The sequence below is a fragment of the Anomaloglossus baeobatrachus genome, chromosome 3 (assembly GCF_048569485.1).
Source record: "Anomaloglossus baeobatrachus isolate aAnoBae1 chromosome 3, aAnoBae1.hap1, whole genome shotgun sequence".
NCBI lineage: Eukaryota > Metazoa > Chordata > Amphibia > Anura > Aromobatidae > Anomaloglossus > Anomaloglossus baeobatrachus.
This window is the reverse complement of record NC_134355.1, coordinates 37,530,655-37,552,783: the sequence shown is the minus strand read 5'-3', so window position 1 is coordinate 37,552,783 and position 22,129 is coordinate 37,530,655. Positions and strand designations below refer to the sequence as shown.

The 22,129-nt window shown below is 42.5% G+C and overlaps 1 protein-coding gene across 9 annotated transcripts in view; it reads right to left on the bottom strand.

Moving 5' to 3' along the window:
- ESRRG (estrogen related receptor gamma) overlaps positions 1 to 22,129 on the bottom strand; it is a 1,119,561-nt gene that overhangs the window by 6,160 nt on the left and 1,091,272 nt on the right. For all 9 annotated transcript variants that reach the window (XM_075339129.1, XM_075339124.1, XM_075339125.1 and 6 more), the window contains one exon: positions 6,708 to 6,977. In XM_075339129.1, the coding sequence (XP_075195244.1) occupies positions 6,708 to 6,977 (270 nt within the window). The remainder of the gene's footprint in view (positions 1 to 6,707; positions 6,978 to 22,129) is intronic.

The following is a 22,129-nucleotide window of genomic DNA, read 5'->3' as shown; positions in this document are numbered from 1 at the left end:
GATTCCATAGCGCATGTATGAAATGTATCCACTGATGAGGGCCAAAGTGCTCCATGCATGTTGGCCAAATGATGGTTTGGCTGATCTTTTGACTCCTCTATTCACAGGAGCGCTCCTGTATTCATTAAAGGGGATATCCGGGACGTTACAAAAAAAAACTATGTCTAAGCACCATTGTCGGACTGGCTACCGGAGAAACCTGCAGTAATACCAGGCCTGGCTGCGGTTACCTGCATTGAACTCCGGAGCTCTCACCTGAGCTCCGGAGAGCAGCCTGAACTGAACTCAGGGTTTGCAGGACTGAACCACGAGCGTCGACTGATTCCCCAGCGAATGCGGTTCAGTTCACGACAGCTGCGAACAGGCCGGGATGAACTCCGGAGCTCTCACTTGAGCTCTTACCTGAACTCCGGAGTGCAACCCGGCCTGTCCGTAGCGGTTCAGTCAAGGCTGCACTCCAGAGCTCAGGTGAGAGCTCCAGAGTTCAATGCAGGTAACCGCAGCCAGGGCTGGTATTATTGGAGGTTTCTCCGGTAGCAAGTCCGACACTGCTAAGCACTAACAGGCAGGTAATAGTTGCTTCCTACCTGACTGTTGTGCTCCGCACCGTTCTTCACTGTCACAGAGTGGTCACAGACCGCTCCTGCAGGCGATACAATGGCTTCCTAAACAGAGCAGAAGCTTCTTTTCCACTCTGCTCTGTAGACTGGGAAGAACAGCAGACATCATGCTAATTGACAGCCGGATCTCTGCTGCCTAACTGGAGGATCCGGATATCAATCAGCATGACGTCAGCAGTGTCGCCTCGTCTACAGAGCCGAGCGGATGAGAAGCCGCCATTCTGTTGTCGCAACCTCAGCAGAAACAGGTGAATCGCCGGCAGGAACGGTCTGTGACTGCTCTGTACCGGTAAAGAACGGCGCCGGCCACAACAGACTGGTCCCATATATACCCTTTAAGAGCCATTGCCAGACTTTTCTGGCAGAGGTTTATCTCTTTAAGAAGAACAGGAACGTCAATCTGACTCTGAAATTGGACATGTTGGATCCTTATCTCCCCTGACATCTGTCGTGGGAGACCCGTGAGGCCCCCCATACACATCCAAACCAATTGATATTGGTGGGTTTGGCCGACTTTAGCCTGAAAAGCCTTCCTTTTTTGCCTCCATCATTTTTGCTCTCTTGTGAGATTAGTCCTTGTCCTTTTTGGCTTCCACCAGACTGATTTTTTGCCGTATACAATTGTTTCATCGTGGGGGTCTACGGGTGATGTACGCCTCTAGAGATTTGGTTTTCCGCAACTGTCATGTCACAGCCCTATTTTCAAATTTTCCATGTAGGTGTAGACTAAATTTTTTTTATATTTTTTGCTTTATTTTAGGGTTAATTTATAAACGTGAGAGCCCTACCTGCTTTCTTACTGCCGTGCTGCCACTTTCTGAAGGGTCGGCCACTTATTATACAACAGAACAATTATAACACCACCGTTAATGAAGGGCCGTTATCTGACGAGCTGCGTTATCTAAAGCTGAGGAGGCCTGAGCTGCGCTCATTGATTATTAGGAAAGAGACATATATTGCTAAGTGAGGCTTGACGACGTGTCTGGGCATTGTAGAGAGTCTGCGGACCCCGCACATGGACAGGTCCCACCTCGTTATGACAGCTTGTTTTATGGGATGCCCTATTATAGAGAATTTCTTCCCTTGAAACATTTTTTTTAAGCCAAAATATCCCATAATATATGGCGGATTACGGTGGCAACATGAATGCGAATGTAAAGGCCATACTTATAGGTGAAAAAAATCCCATAATATGGTGCCACAAAGAGTATGGTGGTATGTGGTGACATTCTGTGTCATTGTAATGTCATTGGCAATAGAACCCCAATATGTTATGCAACGTGAAGCGCCATATGGCAGTATATGTTGGGATTCTTTATGTCCATGTAGAGGCAATGCTTTTAGGGAAAATAACTCCACAATATGGTGCCACATAGAGCACTATATGGTGTTTAGTGGTGGGATTCTGAATTTAATTTTAGGAAGCAGTGGTTGTATGGGAAAATAACCTCATAATACGGTGCATGGAGCGTCATATGGTGGTTTATGATGGAACCCTAGAGGAAATGTAGAGGCTATGGAACTCCATAGTATGGCACCACATTCAGCACCATATGGCAGTATATTGTGGGACTGTGAATGTCAATGTAGAGGCTATGGAACTTCATAGTATGGCGTCACATGCAGCACCATATGGCAGCATACCCTTGGGACTCTGAATATCAATGTAGAGGCTATGGAACTCCATAGTATGGTACCACATTCAGCACCATATGGCAGTATATAGTGGGACTGTGAATATCAATGTAGAGGCTATGGAACTCCATAGTATGGTACCACATTCAGCACCATATGGCACTATATAGTGGGACTGTGAATGTCAATGTAGAGGCTATAGAACTACATAGTATGGCACCACATGCAGCACCATACGGCAGTATATAGTGGGACTGTAAATGTCACTGTAGAGGCTAGGGACCTCTATAGTATGCCACCACATGCAGCACATTATGGCAGTATATAATGGGACTATGAATGTCAATATAGAGGCTATGGAACTTCATAGTATGCCGCAACATGCAGCACCATATGGCAGTAACTAGTGGGAGTGTAAATGTAAATGTGGAGGCTATGGAACGTTATAGTATGGTGCCATATGCAGCACCATATGGCAGTATATAGTGGGACTGTGAATATCAATGTAGAGGCCATGGAACTCCATAGTATGGCACCACATTCAGCACCATATGGCTGTATATAGTGGGACTGTGTCAATGTAGAGGCTATGGAACCTCATAGTATGGCGCCACATTCAGCACCATATGGCAGTATACAGTGGGACTGTGTCAATGTAGAGGCTATGGAACCTCATAGTATGGCGCCACATGTAGCATCATATGACAGTATATAGTGGCACTGTGGATATGAATGTAGAGGCTACATTAACTAATAGTATGGCACCACATTCAGCACCATATGGCGGTATATAGTAGAAATCTTGCTGTACCTTGTGCAGTTGGTCTATTCCTGCAAAATACAAGCTATGCAGGGCCAAAGAGATGTGACACAATCAGATCTGCTTTACCTATAGATAAATCAGTGTGTATATTGGAGAAGCGCCAGCTAAATACAAATATAAGGGACCACCATGACCCTCTTAACACTGTTTAAGAAACCTACGTGGTAAAATAACCTTACTTTCCCTATTTAAAGTCCCAGCTACAATATTGCAAACTGCTAATTACAAAATCAATTAGAAGAAAAATAAATAAATGAAAAAAAAAAATAAATATTTCTAAATCCGGTCACGCATCCAGTGTCTCTCAGGGGGGCAATTTGGGCAGAAGGTCTCATTTCACTTGAGCCGCGCCAAATCACAAGTCGTCATCCACAAGTAAGCAATAGCAATCTGGTTTTTCATTTTTCAGAGCGGCTGAGCCCAGCCTGAGATTGATCGTCGCATATGGCCCCAGAAAACAAACTGTCAATACTCTGAATGCTTCAGAATTTGAACAAATAGCCGTCCGCCCATCGAGGCCGCTCGTTGCATCCCATTTAACAGATTTTATTGACAGTTTCCTTCTTGTAATTAAAGGGAAAACTACTGGCCAGAAACCAAGATAAAGTTCAAAGAAAGGGTCACAACAAAAGCAGATGGAGGGGCACGGCGGGCCTGTCAATGGTACACGGCATCAGAGCGCGTTATCGACACGCGGGTATCTACTGATCAGCATGTGATTAAACGCCGATCTATAGGAAACTGCAGATGCTAAAAGGGCGTAAGGAGGAGAGGAACCGAAAGCCCAGTGATCTTCACTTATCTCATACCCTTCACTGCTCCCGCAGCTAAATGCTTAGTTAACCCTTCGCTGTTGCGTGTATCACTCGAGTCGATCGGATCGGCTCTTCTAAATCATAGCATCAATAGATCTATACGTTCCTTTGTTCCAATTGATCACTGGTATGGAAGAACGGAGACCGTCTTTTTTCTTTTTGTGACTCCCTGTTTACATGGTTGGCCAGCCAACTGATATATAACAGTACCACCCCCTCAAATAAAGCACATGGACGATGTTATATACGGGGCTGACATCGTTCAAGACCAGACGCCCCTCTATTAAATAAGTAAAAAACAGTAGTTTACCCTCTAACTGGGTCAGCACAGCTGTTCATTCAGTTCAATAGTTAGGATGTAATACCTCCTTTCCCCTCTAGTGGCTGCTGTAGGGAAGCTGTGTGATTGCCTGCTGCTTTCTTCAATAGTTGGCATGTAATACTACCTTTCCCCTCTAGTGGCCACTGTAGGGAAGCTGTGTGATCGCCTGCTGCTTTCTTCAATAGTTGGGATGTAATGGTACATTTGCCCTCTAGTGGCTGCTGTAGGGAAGCTGTGTGATCGCCTGCTGCTTCCTTCAATAGTTGGGATGTAATAGTACATTTGCCCTCTAGTGGCTGCTGTAGGGAAGCTGTGTGATCGCCTGCTGCTTTCTTCAATAGTTGGCATGTAATGCTTCCCCTCTAGTGGCCGCTGTAGGGAAGCTGTGTGATCGCCTGTTGCTTCCTTCAATAGCTGTGATGTCAAGCTATCTTTGTCCTCTAGTGGCCACTGTAGGGAAGCCTTCTGCTTCCTTCAATAGTTGGGATGTAATACTACCTTTCCCCTCTAGTGGCTGCTGTAGGGAAGCCGTGTGATCGCCTTCTGCTTCCTTCAATAGTTTGGATGTAATACTACCTTTCCCCTCTAGTGGCTGCTGTAGGGAAGCCGTGTGATTGCCTGCTGCTTCCTTCAATAGTTGGGATGTAATGCTACCTTTCCCCTCTAGTGGCCGCTGTAGGGAAGCTGTGTGATCGCCTGCTGCTTCCTTCAATAGTTGGGATGTAATGGTACATGTGCCCTCTAGTGGCTGCTGTAGGGAAGCTGTGTGATTGCCTGCTGCTTCCTTCAATAGTTGGCATGTAATGCTTCCCCTCTAGTGGCCGCTGTAGGAAAGCTGTGTGATCGCCTGTTGCTTCCTTCAATAGTTGTGATGTAAAGCTATCTTTGCCCTCTAGTGGCCACTGTAGGGAAGCCTTCTGCTTCCTTCAATAGTTGGGATGTAATACTAACTTTCCCCTCTAGTGGCTGCTGTAGGGAAGCCGTGAGATCGCCTACTGCTTCCTTCAATAGTTGGAATGTAATGCTACCTTTCCCCTCTAGTGGCCGCTGTAGGGAAGCCGTGTGATTGCCTGCTGCTTCCTTCAATAGTTGTGATATAATACTACCTTTCCCCTCTAGTGGCCGCTGTAGGGAAGCCGTGTGATCGCCTGCTACTTCCTTCAGTAGTTGGGGTGTAATACTACCTTTCCCCTCTAGTGGCTGATGTAGGGAAGCCGTGTGATTGCCTTCTGCTTCCTTCAATAACTTGGATGTAATGCTATGTTTCCCCTCTAGTGGCTGATGTAGGGAAGCCGTGTGATTGCCTGCTGCTTCCTTCAATAGTTGGGATGTAATACTACCTTTCCCCTCTAGTAGCCACTGTAGGGAAGCCGTATGATCGCCTGCTGCTTCCTTCAGTGGCTGTGATGTAATACTACCTTTCCCCTCTAGTGGCCGCTGTAGGGAAGCCATGTGATTGCCTGCTGCTTCCTTCAATAGCTGTGATGTAATACTACCTTTCCCCTCTAGTGGCCGCTGTATGGAAGCTGTATGATCACCTGCTGCTTTCTTCTATCGCTGGGGCAGTTTCCTAATGCATAGAAGTTATTGTATATGCAGAAACATCACTTTAAGGGGAAACTATCATCAGAAAATGATCCATTGTTAAAATCAGGTTTTGGGGTTAAATGCATTTTTTAAAATGTGGCAATGATTTTTTTTTAACATCACAATCTGTATTAAAAATAAAAGAAAATAGAAATGATGCAATTTTCACACTGGCCACTAGGTTTTTTTTTATAGATTCTAACTTCCTATTGTTTCAGGAAACTCACATGTACATAAAACAGACTCCGACTTTATCAGCTTTTAATGAGCGTGTGCAAAAATTAATTCTGAAGGGAGGGGGAAAAGGTGTGCTGTGACATCGCCTACTGTGATTTTTAGATCCTGTGTTATCAGCTGTGTATCTATCATTGTAGTCTTGCCTCTGATGATAAGATATCTGCTGAAAACTTTTTCCTGAAAGGACAGGAAGTATCCCCAGTGGCCAGTGTGAAAATTGCAATCTTACAATTCTTTTTTTTAATAAAGGTTGTGATATGAATAATAATAATAATATTTATTCACTTATATAGCGCTATTAATTCCACAGCGCTTTACATACATTGGCAACACCGTCCCCATTAGGGCTCACAATCTAAATGCCCTATCAGTGTGTTTTTGGAGTGTGGGAGGAAACCTGAGTACCCGGAGATAACCCACGCAAACACGGGGAGAACATACAAACTCCTTGCAGATGTTGTCCTTAGTGGGACTAGAACCCAGGACCCCAGCGCTGCAAGACTGCAGTGCTAACCACTGAGCCACCGTAAAAACACATTGCCAAAAAAGTATAACACAACAAGCTGATTTAAGCAATAAGTAATAGTCTGATGATTGTATCCTTTTACGTTTCTACCTACAGTCCAAGTTAGGAAAAACGTCCAGTCAAAATAAGGTTTTAGACCAACCTGAGTTAGCGAGTGCTATAGCTTTAAGAGTCACAAATTCTTCCTTCTCTAGTTTCATGCTCTTGTATTTCTTGACAAGTTGCAGGATGGCGTTGTTCAGTTCCAGCAATCCTGCCAACTTCGACTGGTCTTCATCCATGATGTAGTCTTCGGCGTAGACCAACTCGTCCTCGAAGGAGAGAGATCGGTAAACTATGCCCAGTATCAAGATCTCCATCCATGCGCTCTGTAGGAGACTCATCTGATCGGCAAGAGACAAGGTGGAGAATCCTGGAACAATAATGAGGAGATCATAAAAACCATGAAGGTTACAGAAGAATGTCATCCAGAAGTAAAACAATATTCTATGTATCTGTTATCTGCCCATCTCCCTATTATCTCACTCTTACTGATACATTTCATATTACTGTCTATTATTTTCTATAACATGTTACATACTATATTTTTCCTTCTTTCTATCTATTCAAAATGTATCTACCAGGATTAATATTTTTTACACTTATATTATATATTTTTTCCGCAACATGCACATTTTCTCTATCTTCCTCCCTTATTTTATCCATCTATCAATCCATCCATCTGATATCTATCAATCTATCTATCTATCCATCCATCATCCATCATATCTATCCATCTATGTGTCTATCTATCCATCTACCTATTCATCCATCCATCCATCCATCTATTTATCTATGCATCCAGCGTATCTTGCTATCTATCTATCTATCTATCTTTCTATCCATCCATCAATCTACTATCGATCCATCTATTTATCTATTCATCTTTCTATCCAACTATCTATCCATCCATTCATTGTATCTATCCATCTCTCCATCATATCCATCCATCCATCCGATAGCCATCCAACATCCATCTTTTTATCCATCCATCTTTCTATCCAACTATCTATTTATCTATCTATCTCTATGTATCTATCCATTTATCTATTGATCTATCTATATCTATCCATCCTATTTATCTATCTATCTATCCCTCTATCTATCTATCTATCTATCTATCTATCCCTCTATCTATCTATCTATCTATCTATCCATCTATCTATCTATCCCTCTATCTATCTATCCCTCTATCTATCTATCTATCTATCTATCTATCTATCTATCTATCTATCTATCTATCTATCTATCCCTCTATCTATCTATCTATCCCTCTATCTATCTATCTATCCCTCTATCTATCCATCTATCTATCCCTCTATCTATCTATCTATCTATCTATCCCTCTATCTATCTATCTATCTATCCCTCTATCTATCCCTCTATCTATCTATCTATCTATCTATCCCTCAATCTATCTATCTATCCATCCATCTCTCCATCCATCGTATCTATCTATCTATCTATCTATCTATCTATCCATCCATCGTATGTATCCATCTATCCCTCTATCTATCTATCTATCTATCTATCTATCTATCTATCCCTCTATCTATCCATCTATCCCTCTATCTATATCTATCCCTCTATCTATCCCTCTATCTATATCTATCCCTCTATCTATCCCTCTATCTATCTATCTATCTATCTATCTATCTATCTATCTTTCTATCCGTCTATCCATCCATATATCTCTTGATTTTTTTTTATTTCTTTCACTGGAAGAATCGCATTTATTTGAACCTCTGGTAAATCCGCCGCTAACATAACATATGTGGAATAGCAGTTGTTCTGGGCAAATGTGTGATCTTGAGCGGTAATGTGCTCATTTACATGACTTTCTGATGGGGAGTTAATAGATGTTACAGTCATTAAACCAGACTGTTAATTTTCTCAATCACATTGCAGGCGATACAAATACATACTGTAGGAAATAATTCCTTGGCAAGTTGGTAAAATGCGTAAGTTTGCCAGTTGGCACCTAACAATGACAACAGCTTAATAAAATCATCAACGGGGATTAGAAGTGATTTTCTTAAGGGGGTCTTAAGACGTGTCTGGAGCTTATATTGAGCGCCTTGTGAGAGGAAGAACCTACAGAGAAAGAAGCCTTTGCGGTATTCGAGCACATGTCTTTTATTCTATGGGAAAGAGATACAAGGAGCACAATAAGCCTTACATATTAGATTAAAAGACATAAAAACAAGTGGACATGTACTTGTCATTGGGTGAGGAGGCACCTATGGGGCACATTATGCCTTATGCCCCAATAACATCTCATGCTTCATAATGCAACATCCAAATTCTACACTATGCTGCTATCCTGTGCCATTTATAACACTGGTTTTGTACTATGTGGCACATGGGTTATTGTGCCCGATAGGCACAATGGCTGAATCACCTATAGCTGACAAGGAGTAATCTAAAGTTACTCATGAAAGATTGGTTCCGGGCCTCCTTCTTCAAGTTAGTCGTCTCCCGTCAAGGACTAAAGCATAACATATCCGCCCCCTATAGTTAACCCCCTGTGACTTCAATCATAGGCAAACAAGTGTCATTGCAAAGCTCTACAGCCCCATCCATACCACTGTGTGATTGTGTGATTACGATTAGAGAGGAGCAAATCGATTCAAGGTAGATCAAATTTCTATTGAATTTCATAGAAAATTCGGATTTACCAGAATGAAAATTTTTGTGATTCAATTTTGCTCTGTTCAAAAAGAGAGGAAACTCATCCGTCCTCCACCTGTCTTCTTTGGTGACCAGTGTGGTCTTCACTGGTCCTTCTTTGGCATCTCCTGCTCTGACTTGACCTGTTGAGCTCTTTCGACAGATCTCATAGCTCCATGGTCAAGTCAGTGTAGGAGATGCCAATTGCCGAAACATCCCAACTATGGCCCAGTGAAGGCTGCACCAGTGACTGGACCAGAATACACAACCGGACTGTGCCAGGACTGCACAAAAAGGACAGGGGAGGCCTACCAGGTTAGTATCTACTTTATTTTCCACATATGTTTATTATGCTCTGGGGTTTGGATTTTGGACAAATTCAAGAACAGTCAAATTCCAATTCTGCCACATTCACCAATTACTAGTAACTAGTGATGAGCGAGTGTGCTCATTTGAGCATCGAGGTGCATTGAGCACTGGCGGAGCTTGGCACTGCTCATTACTCAATTGAGCATCGGGGGGCTCGGGTACTCGAAGACGTCAGGCAAGTATCGCGGGTCCTTGAATATTTCGTCAGTGAAACAACGACCACAATGCAAAGGCTCACTTCACTGCATGATGTGTGCACGCATCAAGGATGAGCCAATCGCAGTCTCTGAATGGCTCACATAGGATTTCAAGCAATGTTCTCAGATGCAGTGTGATCAAAAAACAACAAACCCCGCCCTCCTTCCTGCCGTAAATGCTCTGTTTATGGCTGGCTGTATGTGGGTGGAGAGCCGAACAGGACAATCATTGACTTTCTATAATGCTTGTTACTCGTGTTGAGCCTGTCCGAGTGTCTGACCGTCTCGAATCGAGGAACAAGCATGTGAGCATTTTAGTGCTCGTCCATCACTACTAATAACCATAATATCTAAGCATCCGCTATCTATAGCCATAAAACAAATCATTCTGCTATTTTTTTTAATTCCAATTCATATATTTCTAATTTTTTTTAACTTTTTACTGTAAATCCTAATATGAAATCCATTATGGTGGTTCTATTTATTTATCCTTTTTTGATCATTTTTTTCCACGTACACAAAACTCAACTCTTTCCCCATTCAATAAATTCTAAATTTCAATTTCTGTTCTCCTTTCAGAAGGGTGACGGCACAGTCTATACAAGAAAAAAAACACAGTTATATTGTTTCCGTAGCCTAAAATTAGATTTTATCCAATTCCCGGCAGATCCTCCGAATACATTTATTGGATGAGATTGTGAGTCGCGAGTTCACCAAATGCTCAGTATATTTTGCCACAAATTATACACCCCTTCCCATTTACAAATATGAGTTTCTGCGAGTGAAAAGGAAAATGCTCTTTCAATTAGCTCACAATACGAAGCTTCCCCCGTAGAACCGAGAGGTTTCTTTCCCTTTTTCCGCTGCAGCAGCAGATGGACAGAGAATATAGCCTACAGCACCTTCCGATGACAGTCTACTCTCCCCTCCCGGGCACTGCTGTTAGTAAATAATTAGATTTACACATTCCCCAATCTCCCCACATCTTTCTACCGCATAATTAAAAGTGGGATGATTAGGTTATTGAATGGAAGGAGGAACTTTTTTATTGAGGTCCATTCATGATTTTATCAGGACCAGCACTTTTATAGTTGTCACGAGGGTGCAGGCATCCAATTTTTCTTATCTGCCTGATTAATACAAACGCTGTTTCAGGACGCATTAATTAACAGATACAAATCTACGTTCTCATGGAAGGATCAATACGAAGAAGAAAAGAAGCATCAATGTGAATTTAGTGCTGATGATGGAGAAGACACTCCATTGACGTTTACGTGCATGGAAATGCTAAAGTTTCTCCACAATCCCCTTTTGTCCCTGCCATTTACAAATTAACAATGTTTTTTTTTTTTCTTGTTTTCACTTTTTCTTTCAGAAGTCAGACAGGTTGTTGGGGTTTATTAAAGCAAAAAGTGGTACATTTTGCTACAAAAATGCTCAAATTAGTAAATCCCTATAATCCACATGGTCAAAACTTTTTTGGATTTTTCCTTTAAAGGGAACCAAACATCAGGATTTTCGTGTATAAGCTGCAGCCAGTGCAGTACTGGCACTATCATGCACAGTGTGTACATACCATCAGGGGGCAGCTCGGGTGTTTAGGCAGTGAAATACAACTTTATAAAGTTTGAAATTTCGTGCACTTTTTGATTGACGTGTGCACCTCTCTGTTAATGTCCGGGCGGGTTATGCAGGAGTTCTCCGCCCCCCCACCAGCCTGTTCCTCCCTCTCTCCTGATGTCCGGGCGGGTTATGCAGGAGTTCCCCGCCCCCCCGCGCCGCCTGTTCCTCCCTCCCTCCCTCTGGCTGTATGTAAATATCTAATCTTCAGAAACATGGCGCCGGAGTGGGCCTCTGCGCATAGCGCTTATCTCCGGCGCCATGTTTCTGAAGCCCCCGCATTACACAACTTGGTGTCTGAGAGGGCGGCGCATGCACCCTCGTTTCTTCACAGCCCGTTGTGACCGCGGGAGCGCGCGCGATTAGAACAGGACAGAACAGCTGACCGGAGGACGCGATTACCTGCTGCTCCTGTATCGTGCCGCCCCAGGACACCGGGCCAACACACCAGCCGGTGTGACATCGCTGTGGCGCCGCCCTCTCAGACACCAAGTTGTGTAATGCGGGGGCTTCAGAAACATGGCGCCGGAGATAAGCGCTATGCGCAGAGGCCCACTCCGGCGCCATGTTTCTGAAGATTAGATATTTACATACAGCCAGAGGGAGGGAGGGAGGGAGGGAGGAACAGGCGGCGCGGGGGGGCGGGGAACACGTGCATAACCCGCCCGGACATCAGAAGAGAGGGAGGAACAGGCTGGTGGGGGGGCGGGGAACTCCTGCATAACCCGCCCGGACATTATCTGCAGAGGTGCACACGTCAATCAAAAAGTGCACGAAATTTCAAACTTTATAAAGTTGTATTTCACTGGCTAAACACCCGAGCTGCCCCCTGATGGTATGTACACACTGTGCATGATAGTGCCAGTACTGCACTGGCTGCAGCTTATACACGAAAATCCTGATGTTTGGTTCCCTTTAAGTGCGAACTGCAATTTTCATTCCTTCTATTAGGGGCTAAAGGGGGTGTTACACGCAGCGATATCGCTGGTGTAAGCACCTGCCCCTGTCGTTTGTGCATCACGGACAAATCGCTGCCCGTGGCGCACAAAATCGTTAGGAGCCGTCACACGGACTTACCTGCCTAGCGACGTTGCTGTTGCCGACGAACCGCCCCCTTAGAAAGTAGGCGGTTCGTGCGGCGTCACAGCAGCGTCACTAAGCGGTCGCCCAATAGAAGCGGAGGGGCGGAGATGAGCGGAACGTAACATCCCGCCCACCTCCTTCCTTCCTCATTGCCGGCAGCCGCAGGTAAGCTGTAGTTCGTCATTCCCGAGGTGTCACACGTAGCGATGTGTGCTGCCTCGGGAACGACGAACAACCTGCGTGCTCAACAATCAATGATTTTTTGAAAAGGAACGACGTGTCAACGATGGACGATAAGGTGAGTATTTTCCATCGTTAACGGTCGCTCCTTGCTGTCACACGTCGCTAACGATGCCGGATGTTCGTCACGGAATCCGTGACCCCGGCGATATATCGTTAGATCCGTCGTTGAGTGTAACGGGGCCTTTAGGCAGTGGACAAAGTAGTTCTCCAGCACTCAGTGAGAACTCGCTTGTTATTAGTCACCTTTTTTATTTCAAAAACTTGTCCCCTTGTAAAAAAAAATATTGGTTGCTTTTGATGAATCACTCCTCCTACAAGATTCAGTGCTGGAGAGAAGAAGCGGGGTTAAGGTCACGCTACCGCCAATAAAGAAAGATTGTTGATTAATAAATTCTTTTATTCCATAGGTCTACGCGTTTCAGGGATCCAGTCCTCTTCTTGAGGACCAAATAAGAATTCAATAGTATGAATCAGCTCACCGTGGAAAAAGCTCAGTCTTGATTTCGTCCTGGAGCACGGACAGGCACTGCCACAGCCCAAAATAATGCAAAAGATGAGGATGTCCAGCTCTTCAGGCAAAAAAATCACGTCTTTATTTTATCATGCAGACACAAAGAATGACATGACCAGCACAACACGTTTCAGGTGAAAGTACTCACCCTTAATCATGAACTTAATCATGATTAAGGGTGAGTGCTTTCACCTGAAACGCGTTGTAAAATAAAGATGTGATTTTTTTGCCTGAAGAGCTGGACATCCTCATCTTTTGCACCAAATAAGAATCAACAATAACTGACATATTGTTGATTCTCATGTGGTCTTGAAGAAGGGGACTGGATCCATGAAACGAGTAGACCTATGGAATAAAATAATATATTACTCAACAGGGATGATCGAATCTGACTTTGTGAATATCCGACAAATAGGTCACCGCTATGACGTGAATATTCAATGCGAAATGTAAGTGTATGGGAAACCCGAACAATTTCACGTTGGACCTAACGACGAGCTGTGGTGACTGAGGGAGAGGCTGAAATGGATGGGAAAAGGCGGAAACAGTATGGGTACAGCCTGTAGAAGGTTGGAAATCATCTGGAATATCTCTCTCTCTCTCTCTCTCCCAGAAAACAGGCGCCAGGAAGTCAGAAATTAAAATTAAAGTATCGGAGCGGATGTGTTTTTATTCGTCGGATACTGAATGGCGCAAATAGCCTGTTATCCATAGGATACCGAATAGTGGCGAATACATTCGCTCATCCCTATTAATCAACAATCTTTCTTTATTGGCGGTAGCGCAGCTTTAACCCCACTTCTTCTCTTCAGCACTAAATATTAACCCACGTGGGGCTGCGGCAGCCGCCATCATCTTTAAGCCTTCATAGGGGTTGTGACTTACACAACCCTGCCAAGTGAGTGTTATTTCATATACACTGCACTTTAATTTTGGTAAGACCCTATCTGCGCTTTCTTTTCTTAATTTTCTATCCTTCTACAAGATGTGATTCTCATTCTTTCTGTTAAAGTAGGAAGAGTGGGTCATCAGAAACAACCAATATTACTCAAGATCTTCCAACGGTAAAAACGTTTTGAAATGGACTTCCTTTTTGTATCCAATTGGGGGCTGAAAAAAGTGGAGAATTAGTAGTTACTTACCTATAAATATACTCTACTAAGAGAGATAGGAATCACACAATGCAAGGGAAATGGAGCATAAAAGTAACCGAAATTACACAAGATTTTCCAAACTTTTTGAAATTGACTTCTGAAACTGAATATAACAGAGGGCTGACTAAAAACAAGAGAGATCTCACTGACCGTAGGAGAATTAGTAGCCATCTATCTATAATTATACTCTAATAGGACAGATAACAAGCGGACAATGCAAGGGGAACGGACCATAAAAGTAACCGAAATTAGACAAGATTTTCCAAACTTTTTGAAATTGGCATCCATGTGTGCATACTATAGGGGGCTGAAAACTAGAGAGTTCTCATTGACCGTAGGAGAATTAGTAGCCATTTATCTATAATTATAGTCTACTAAGAGATAAGAATCCCACAATGCAAGGGGAACAAACCAGAAAAGTAACCGAAATTACACAAGATTTTACAAACTTTTTGAAATTGACTTCTGGAACTGAACACAACAGAGGGCTTGACTGAAAACAAGCGAGATCTCACTGACCGTAGGAGAATTAGTAGCCATCTATCTATAATTATACTCTAATAGGAGAGATAACAAGCGGACAATGCAAGGGGAACGGACCATAAAAGTAACCGAAATGACACAAAATTTTCCAAACTTTTTGAAAATGACTTCTGGAACTGAATACAACAGAGGGCCGACTGAAAATAAGAGAGATCTCACTGACCGTAGGAGAATTAGTAGCCATCTATCTATAATTATACTCTAATAGGAGAGATAACAATTGGACAATGAAAGGGGAATGGACCATAAAAGTAACCGAAATTACGCAAGTTTCCAAACATTCTGAAATTGGCATTCGTTTCTGCATACTATAGGGTGATGAAAACAACAGAGTTCTCACTGACCGTAGGAGAATTAGTAGACTTTTATCTTTAACTATATTCTAATGGGAGCGATGAGAATTACATCCTGCGCAGTGCACAAGGAGCCAACTTTAAGAGAAACCGATATTGCACTAGGTTTTCCAAAGGTCAAAACTTTTTGAAATCGGCTTTGCTTTGTGCATCCAACAGAGAACTGGAAACACTACAGTTCTTACTGACCTTAAAGAGGTTTTCGACTACTCAAGACAATCCCCTTTTAATCCCCATGTTTACCCACCAGTAAATCAATAATAAAACTCACCTCTCTCTGGTGCCGGCGCCTCTCCAGGAGTAATGGTACTAGCTCTCCTGGAGATCGTGTGACATTATGTCGTGTGATCCCAGAGGCCAATCCCAGCTGGATTCATTCTTTCTCCTATGAACATAATTGATATCTGGAGGAAGTGAGAGAGCATCCGCATCTTTCACTTCTTCAGGCTGTCTGGATTTGTTCGAGGAGAGTGAAGCACCGATTGGCAGCAGGGATCACGTCACATAACAATGTCTCGCAACCCCTGGGAGAGCCAGTGTTGATACCACCGAAATGGCACCAGCACCAGAGGTAATTACAAATGTTATTTTCTTTTCCTGGGGGGAAATAGTGGACAACCCCTTTAAGTGTCATAAAGACATCTCCTAATATATACCTGGGACACAAAATTTAATTTAAGGGACTTTTAATTCAGCTGAAAAAAAATTGACAATTGAAAACCCACAGCTTAAAAAAATCATGTTCTAGATTTCAAATCCTCAACCTGGGCTTGTTTCCAGGCAGATTTTTTACGCAACGTGATGCACATTTTTTTTACAAAATTTTTTGATAAGATTTGTTAAAAGCTCATCTACTTTGCGGGGACGGTAATATTCTATGGATTGCACAATTTTGTTAGACGAGCCCCTGGAAGATAAGCTGATCCACTAGATGTTATGCTGTTGGGAACCTCTGCGATCAGCTGTAATCTGGTAAGAAACCCGGTATCAGGTATTTGATTATACTGTAGCGCCACCAAAGGAGAAGTAAAGCATTACACAATTCCAACGGACGTTCCAAAAAATGTTCCTTCCCACAGCAGTTTACTTATAGATGATTTATATGAGAACAGGAGCACCAGGCTGTATATTGTGCAAAATACACAAGGATTAATTAAAGGGAATGTTTATAAATCAATAAGTCACTAAAACGTCTTGGTCAATAGTTAACCTGTCCTATGAATATTTCATATAATGAGGCTCCAATTATGTTCCTTGTAAACTCACAGCACGTAGAGGGAATCTTTAGTTATGAAGTCGCTGTCATTTTTACATATTACTATAAAATAGTTTAGCTCCCCATATCCTTCTTATATCCTTCAATAGCTTTTTTGAATATGCATGATAAAAGGTTACTTAAAGGGGTTGTCCCATATGGGGTGTTTTTTGGTTTATTGACAGGATATGCCAAAAAAGATATGGATTTCACCGATAAGACCTGAATCAATTGGGATTCCCAATGTGCTGTCTCAGGAATGAAAAGATGGCAGCGCTTGTGATGGAGAGATGGCGATTTTTGGAACTTGCATAGAAATAAAATGAGAGAGTCCTACATATGCAGCCGCCTCTGTATTCCTCAGAAAATGCACCGAACACCAGGTTCGATCCTAAATTTTTGGCATATTCTATCCATATGCTATGAATATTTTAGATGGGAACGCTCATTTTAGGTAATAAGGTAACTGCTCTGTACAATTTTTAAGAGCGTAGAGGAATAATATGCTGAATATGGAAGAAAAAAATAGTGCAATGGAATTTGGATGTTATGCAGAAAGAGTACATACTGTTATATAGTGCAGTGACAAAGGGACTCTATCTGACACAATACAAGTGCATGTGTATGGCAGTGCTTATATACGATTTTAGAAAAAAAACCCTCATTTTTTTCTTATTGGAAAAAGCAATGCCACACTTGACAAAAGGTCGTGTCTGGTATTGCAGTGCATGCACATTAAAGAGCACCAACCACCAGGATTGTGCTATATGAGGTAAAGGCAGTGCCATACTGGCAGTGAGATGCTGAATCCAGGCATACCTGGTATTGAAAGATCGGATTCTTGGTTGCAGAAATATCTTTGATTGACAGATACAATGGGGCGGGCCTTTGTGGGTCGGGTCCTCTGTGTTTATTCCTCCTCTGGCTTGACCCCTTTTCTTTATTTGAATACCACGCCTCCATTGCCGTTGTTGGCAGCGCATGCGCATTGACACACTAATTCTGCCTTCATTAAAATGGCGCTGCAGTCCGCGCATGTGCGTAGCGAATTCTCCGGCGCCATTTTATTGAAGACTATAAGCGGCAAGGGAGCGTGCGTAGATGTAAAAAAAAAATCTGCACACGTACTGATGCCTCTCATAGTCGTCACCACAGTGTCTTCAGTAAAATGGCACCGGAGATCACGGTACGCGCATGCGCGGACTCCGGCTCCATTTTGATGAAGACAGTATTACTGTGGCAATACATATGCGCCGCAAACAATAGGAATAGTGGCGGTTCACGATATTCAAATAAAGAAAAGGGGGAAAGTCAGCAGGATGCCGGAGGAGGAATAACTGTCGAGGATCCGACTCACAAAGGCCCGGATCCGTTGCACCCGTAAATCATTTCTGCAACCTTGATTAAAGATATTTCTGCAACCAAGCATCCGATCTTTTTACGACAGGTATGCCTCGATATAGCGTCTTAGTGCCAGTATGGCTCTGACTTTACCTCATATCGATATATCCTGGTGGATGGTCTGTTTTAAAGAAAATAGAGCTCAGAGTGGTGCTGACTTTGGAAAAAAAGAAATCAGACCCTTTTTACTAATCCAGGACAACACCCCTTTAAATAACAAAAATAAAAACTGCAGCATAGTACTGAAAGGGCTGGACAAAGCATGTGGTCCACCAGCCCTCCTGCCATCTTGCACTAGGAGCCCATGTGCTTGACAACAGTGCCATAGGCAGCTGTCAACTACTTTTTTTTTATTTTTCCTTTTTTTTGTCTCTTTTCGTCGAGCAGACTGATGCACTTTGCAGTCAACTTAACAAAAAAGGCTAAGCATAGAAAAGTGTGAAGGACAAAAAATATCTGACGGCTAGCCTTCAAAAATACACTCTCACTTCACAAGGCATGAACGTTTGTTTTCACAGCCGAGTGTTGACAGAAATAGGCTGCAATAACGGCGTATGAATTAACCCCTGTTAGGCATTCCCTGTATCCGCTTGTAAGCCAGAACTGGCTCTCAGCGATCTCTGCGCACCGAGATGCCGGCTACAATCAGCGCAGGACGCGGTGATGGGTCTGTTTTGATGCTTTGACTGCTGTTTGTGTGTCTAAAAGCTGACACATTAGACATTGCTCAAACAGCGCACATCATCGCTGAATGCTAATTATACTCTAATGACTCATTGCACTGTTGTGTCAACATCGCACACCTATCAGTATCATCACGCTTAAGGATAGAGAAACTGACGATTCTTCCCTCTTTCCGCTCATCTACGCTTGTATGCAAGTATTAGATGTTTTGCAAAAAAAAAATAAAAAATAAAAAATTGCTAATTTTATGGAACAGAAGGAGATCACTTTTCTACTAGAGATGGGCAAAACGATTCGAGGTGAATAAAATTTGGCTGGAATTTTTACAAATTCGAACCAGGATTATTTTTTTTTTAAATTCAATTCAGATGAATCCAGAAAAAAAAAATGCACCACTGAGCTGGATTGAAAAAAGCCAGGATGAGGGTAAAAAAAATAAATCACCAGGAGCAGCACCACCTTTGTCAATAGGCTGTGTCTGGTATTGCGGCTCATGCCGTTTAAAATGAATTGAGTGACACTGCAACACCGTGCATAAGAGTGGCGCTGATTCTGAAAAACAAGGCAGACCCTTTTTCCTAATTTAGGATATTTCATAAGACCCATTAAAATAGCTAAAAACAAAAATGCAAAAACTGGTTTAGTCCTGAAAGGGTTGGACAAAGCATGTAGTCTACCAGCCCTCCTGCCATCTTGTTAACAAAAGTGCCATAAGCAGCTGTATTGTGTCATGTAGAGTCCTGGTACCGAAGTACGAAGCTATATGTACCCTGAGTGTGACTGTCCGGTGCCTCCAAAATGTACTACATTTACTAAGTTCATCCAGTCAACTGCTGTGGTCCAGTCTGCAGTGTGGTGTGCATTGGGCCATTTTGGGCATCTTCTGTCACTTGTCATCTTTGGTGTCTTTTGACTGACTAAGCCATGTCATCATGATCACGAGAAGTTGTAGCCTCCTATCAAATGCTCTGGTGAAGCTGAAACATTCAGAAGCTAATTTAAAGCACTTCATTGCCAAGGACTTGTGTGAGTTCCGGAATTTCCTAAATTCTTTTACACTAATCAGGCCATGACATCATGTTATCATGAGAAGTTGTAACCTGTTTTCGAAAGCTCTGGTGGAGATGAAACGTTCAGAAGCTAAATTAAAGCACTTCATTGCCAAGGACTTGTGTGAGTGCTCGGATTTTCTTCAATTTTTTTGCACTAACCAGACCATGACATCATGTTATCACGAGAAGTTGTAACCTGTTTTCGAAAGCTCTGGTGGAGCTGAATGTTCAGGAGCTAATTTAAAGCACTTCATTGCCAAGGACTTGTGTGAGTTCTGGGATTTTCTTCAATTCTTTTGCACTAATCAGGCCATGACATCATGTTATCACGAGAAGTTGTAACCTCTTTTCGAAAACTCTGGTGGAGATGAAACGTTCAGAAGCTAAATTAAAGCCCTTCATTGCCAAGGACTTGTGTGAGTGCTCGGATTTTCTTCAATTTCTTTGCACTAACTAGGCTATGACATCATGTCATCACAAGAAGTTGTAGCCTACTATTGAAAGCTGTGGTGGAGCTGAAATGTTCAGGAGCTAATTTAAAGCACTTCATTGTCAAAGACGTATAAGTTTCGGGATTTTCTTCAATTCTTTTGCACTAACTAGGCCATGACATCATGTCATCACGAGAAGTTGTAGCCTACTATTGAAAGCTGTGGTGGAGCTGAAATGTTCAGGAGCTAATTTAAAGCACTTCATTGCCAAAGACTTGTAAAAGTTTCGGGATTTTCTTCAATTCTTTTGCACTAACTAGGCCATGACATCATGTCATCACGAGAAGTTGTAGCCTACTATTGAGAGCTGTGGTGGAGCTGAAATATTCATAAGCTAATTTAAAGCACTTCATTGCCAAAGACTTGTATGAGTGCCGGCATTTTCTTCAATTCTTTTGCACTAACCTGGCCATGACATCATGTTATCAAGAGAAGTTGTAGCCTGCGTTTGAAAGCTCTGGTGGAGCTGAGACGTTCAGAAGGTCATTTAAAGCACTTCTTTGCTAAGGACTTGTTTGAGTGCCTGGAATTTCTTCAATTCTTTTGCACTAACTAGGGAAATGAGACGTTTTAGCCTAGTCAGTGGAAGAAAAATAGAAGATGCCACCTGCCGAAAGGTGGCAAAGATGCCTAGTGTTGGAAGACACCGAAGATGGCCAGTGAAGGACCACACCAGTGAGTGAACAAACCAACCCGACAGAATCAGACTTTTTTTGTATTAGAGTAGAGAGCCAGTTGAGTATATTTTTTACATTTTTTTGTTATGCACTGGGGTCTGGAGAAACCTTTCAGCATAATAATGTATATTCAATTAGCATTAGGAAAACCTACACTTGCAGGGCGTTGGACTCAATGGCCTTTGAGGTTTCTTCCAACTCTACCATTCTATGATTCTAAATAAATTGGACGTCAATCAAATTTCATGTCAAATTCGAGCAAACCGAAAAATTAGAAATTTGGTAAAATTTTGTATCATTATTATTAGATAAAATCGTTCTCCAACATGGTTCACTAGAATGTACTTGTGGTCAACTATTATGAGGGTGTATTTTGTTGACAGCCCACCACCCTTAATTCCACCTGCACTCTGCACAAGATCACCCTGTCCCCCAAGGTCAAGGCAGATAATATTAGGTAAGTTCAGATTTTTACGTAAAGGAGACATTCCTTCATTGCCCGAGTTCATTTTTTTTTCATCCAAACATTTGTACATTGCGTTTTATTTGGATAGCAAGAATGTAACCAATTTCCTAATCCACAATCTGTCATTTAAAAGCCTCCTAAAAGAATATAGATTTGCATTTGATGGTTTCAGTCTGTATTTACAGGGCATGGTCCGGTTATTACATCACTACACACCAATCTCTTGTTTGCTCTTAGCTGTACATCACTTTCATCTCAGTGAAACCACGCGACGCGGCATTCACCGTACATGTCCCTCTCAATCCATTAAGGACAATAGATTCCCACTAAACAAATATTCACTTGTCAGGAGTAGTTGAGGCACAAGATTCATTCAGCAATACTAAGTGTGTTCTGTAACAATCTAAAAGCCGTAAATTGGGCATTAACAAATAGCAAGATGCTACCCGCTCGCTCACGTTGTGACCTTTCATTTCAGCGATTTCACAAAGCGTTAATGAAACACGGAGCACGGATGGGATAATTGAGAATGCCATTCATGTACTGGTGTGCTGCGGAATGACTTTTACCAGGTATACAATGAAATAATAAAAAAAAAGCTGTTAACATCATCGTTTCACTTACAAGAATGCATCATCTTAATGTTTTCAAACATCTTCAACCTAATTGCAAACTATTATGTAGGAGATGTTTGGGTAATTGAGCAGTTCTGAATGGTAGTTAAAGAGGTCCAAAAAGTCCCATCTGCTGCCCCAC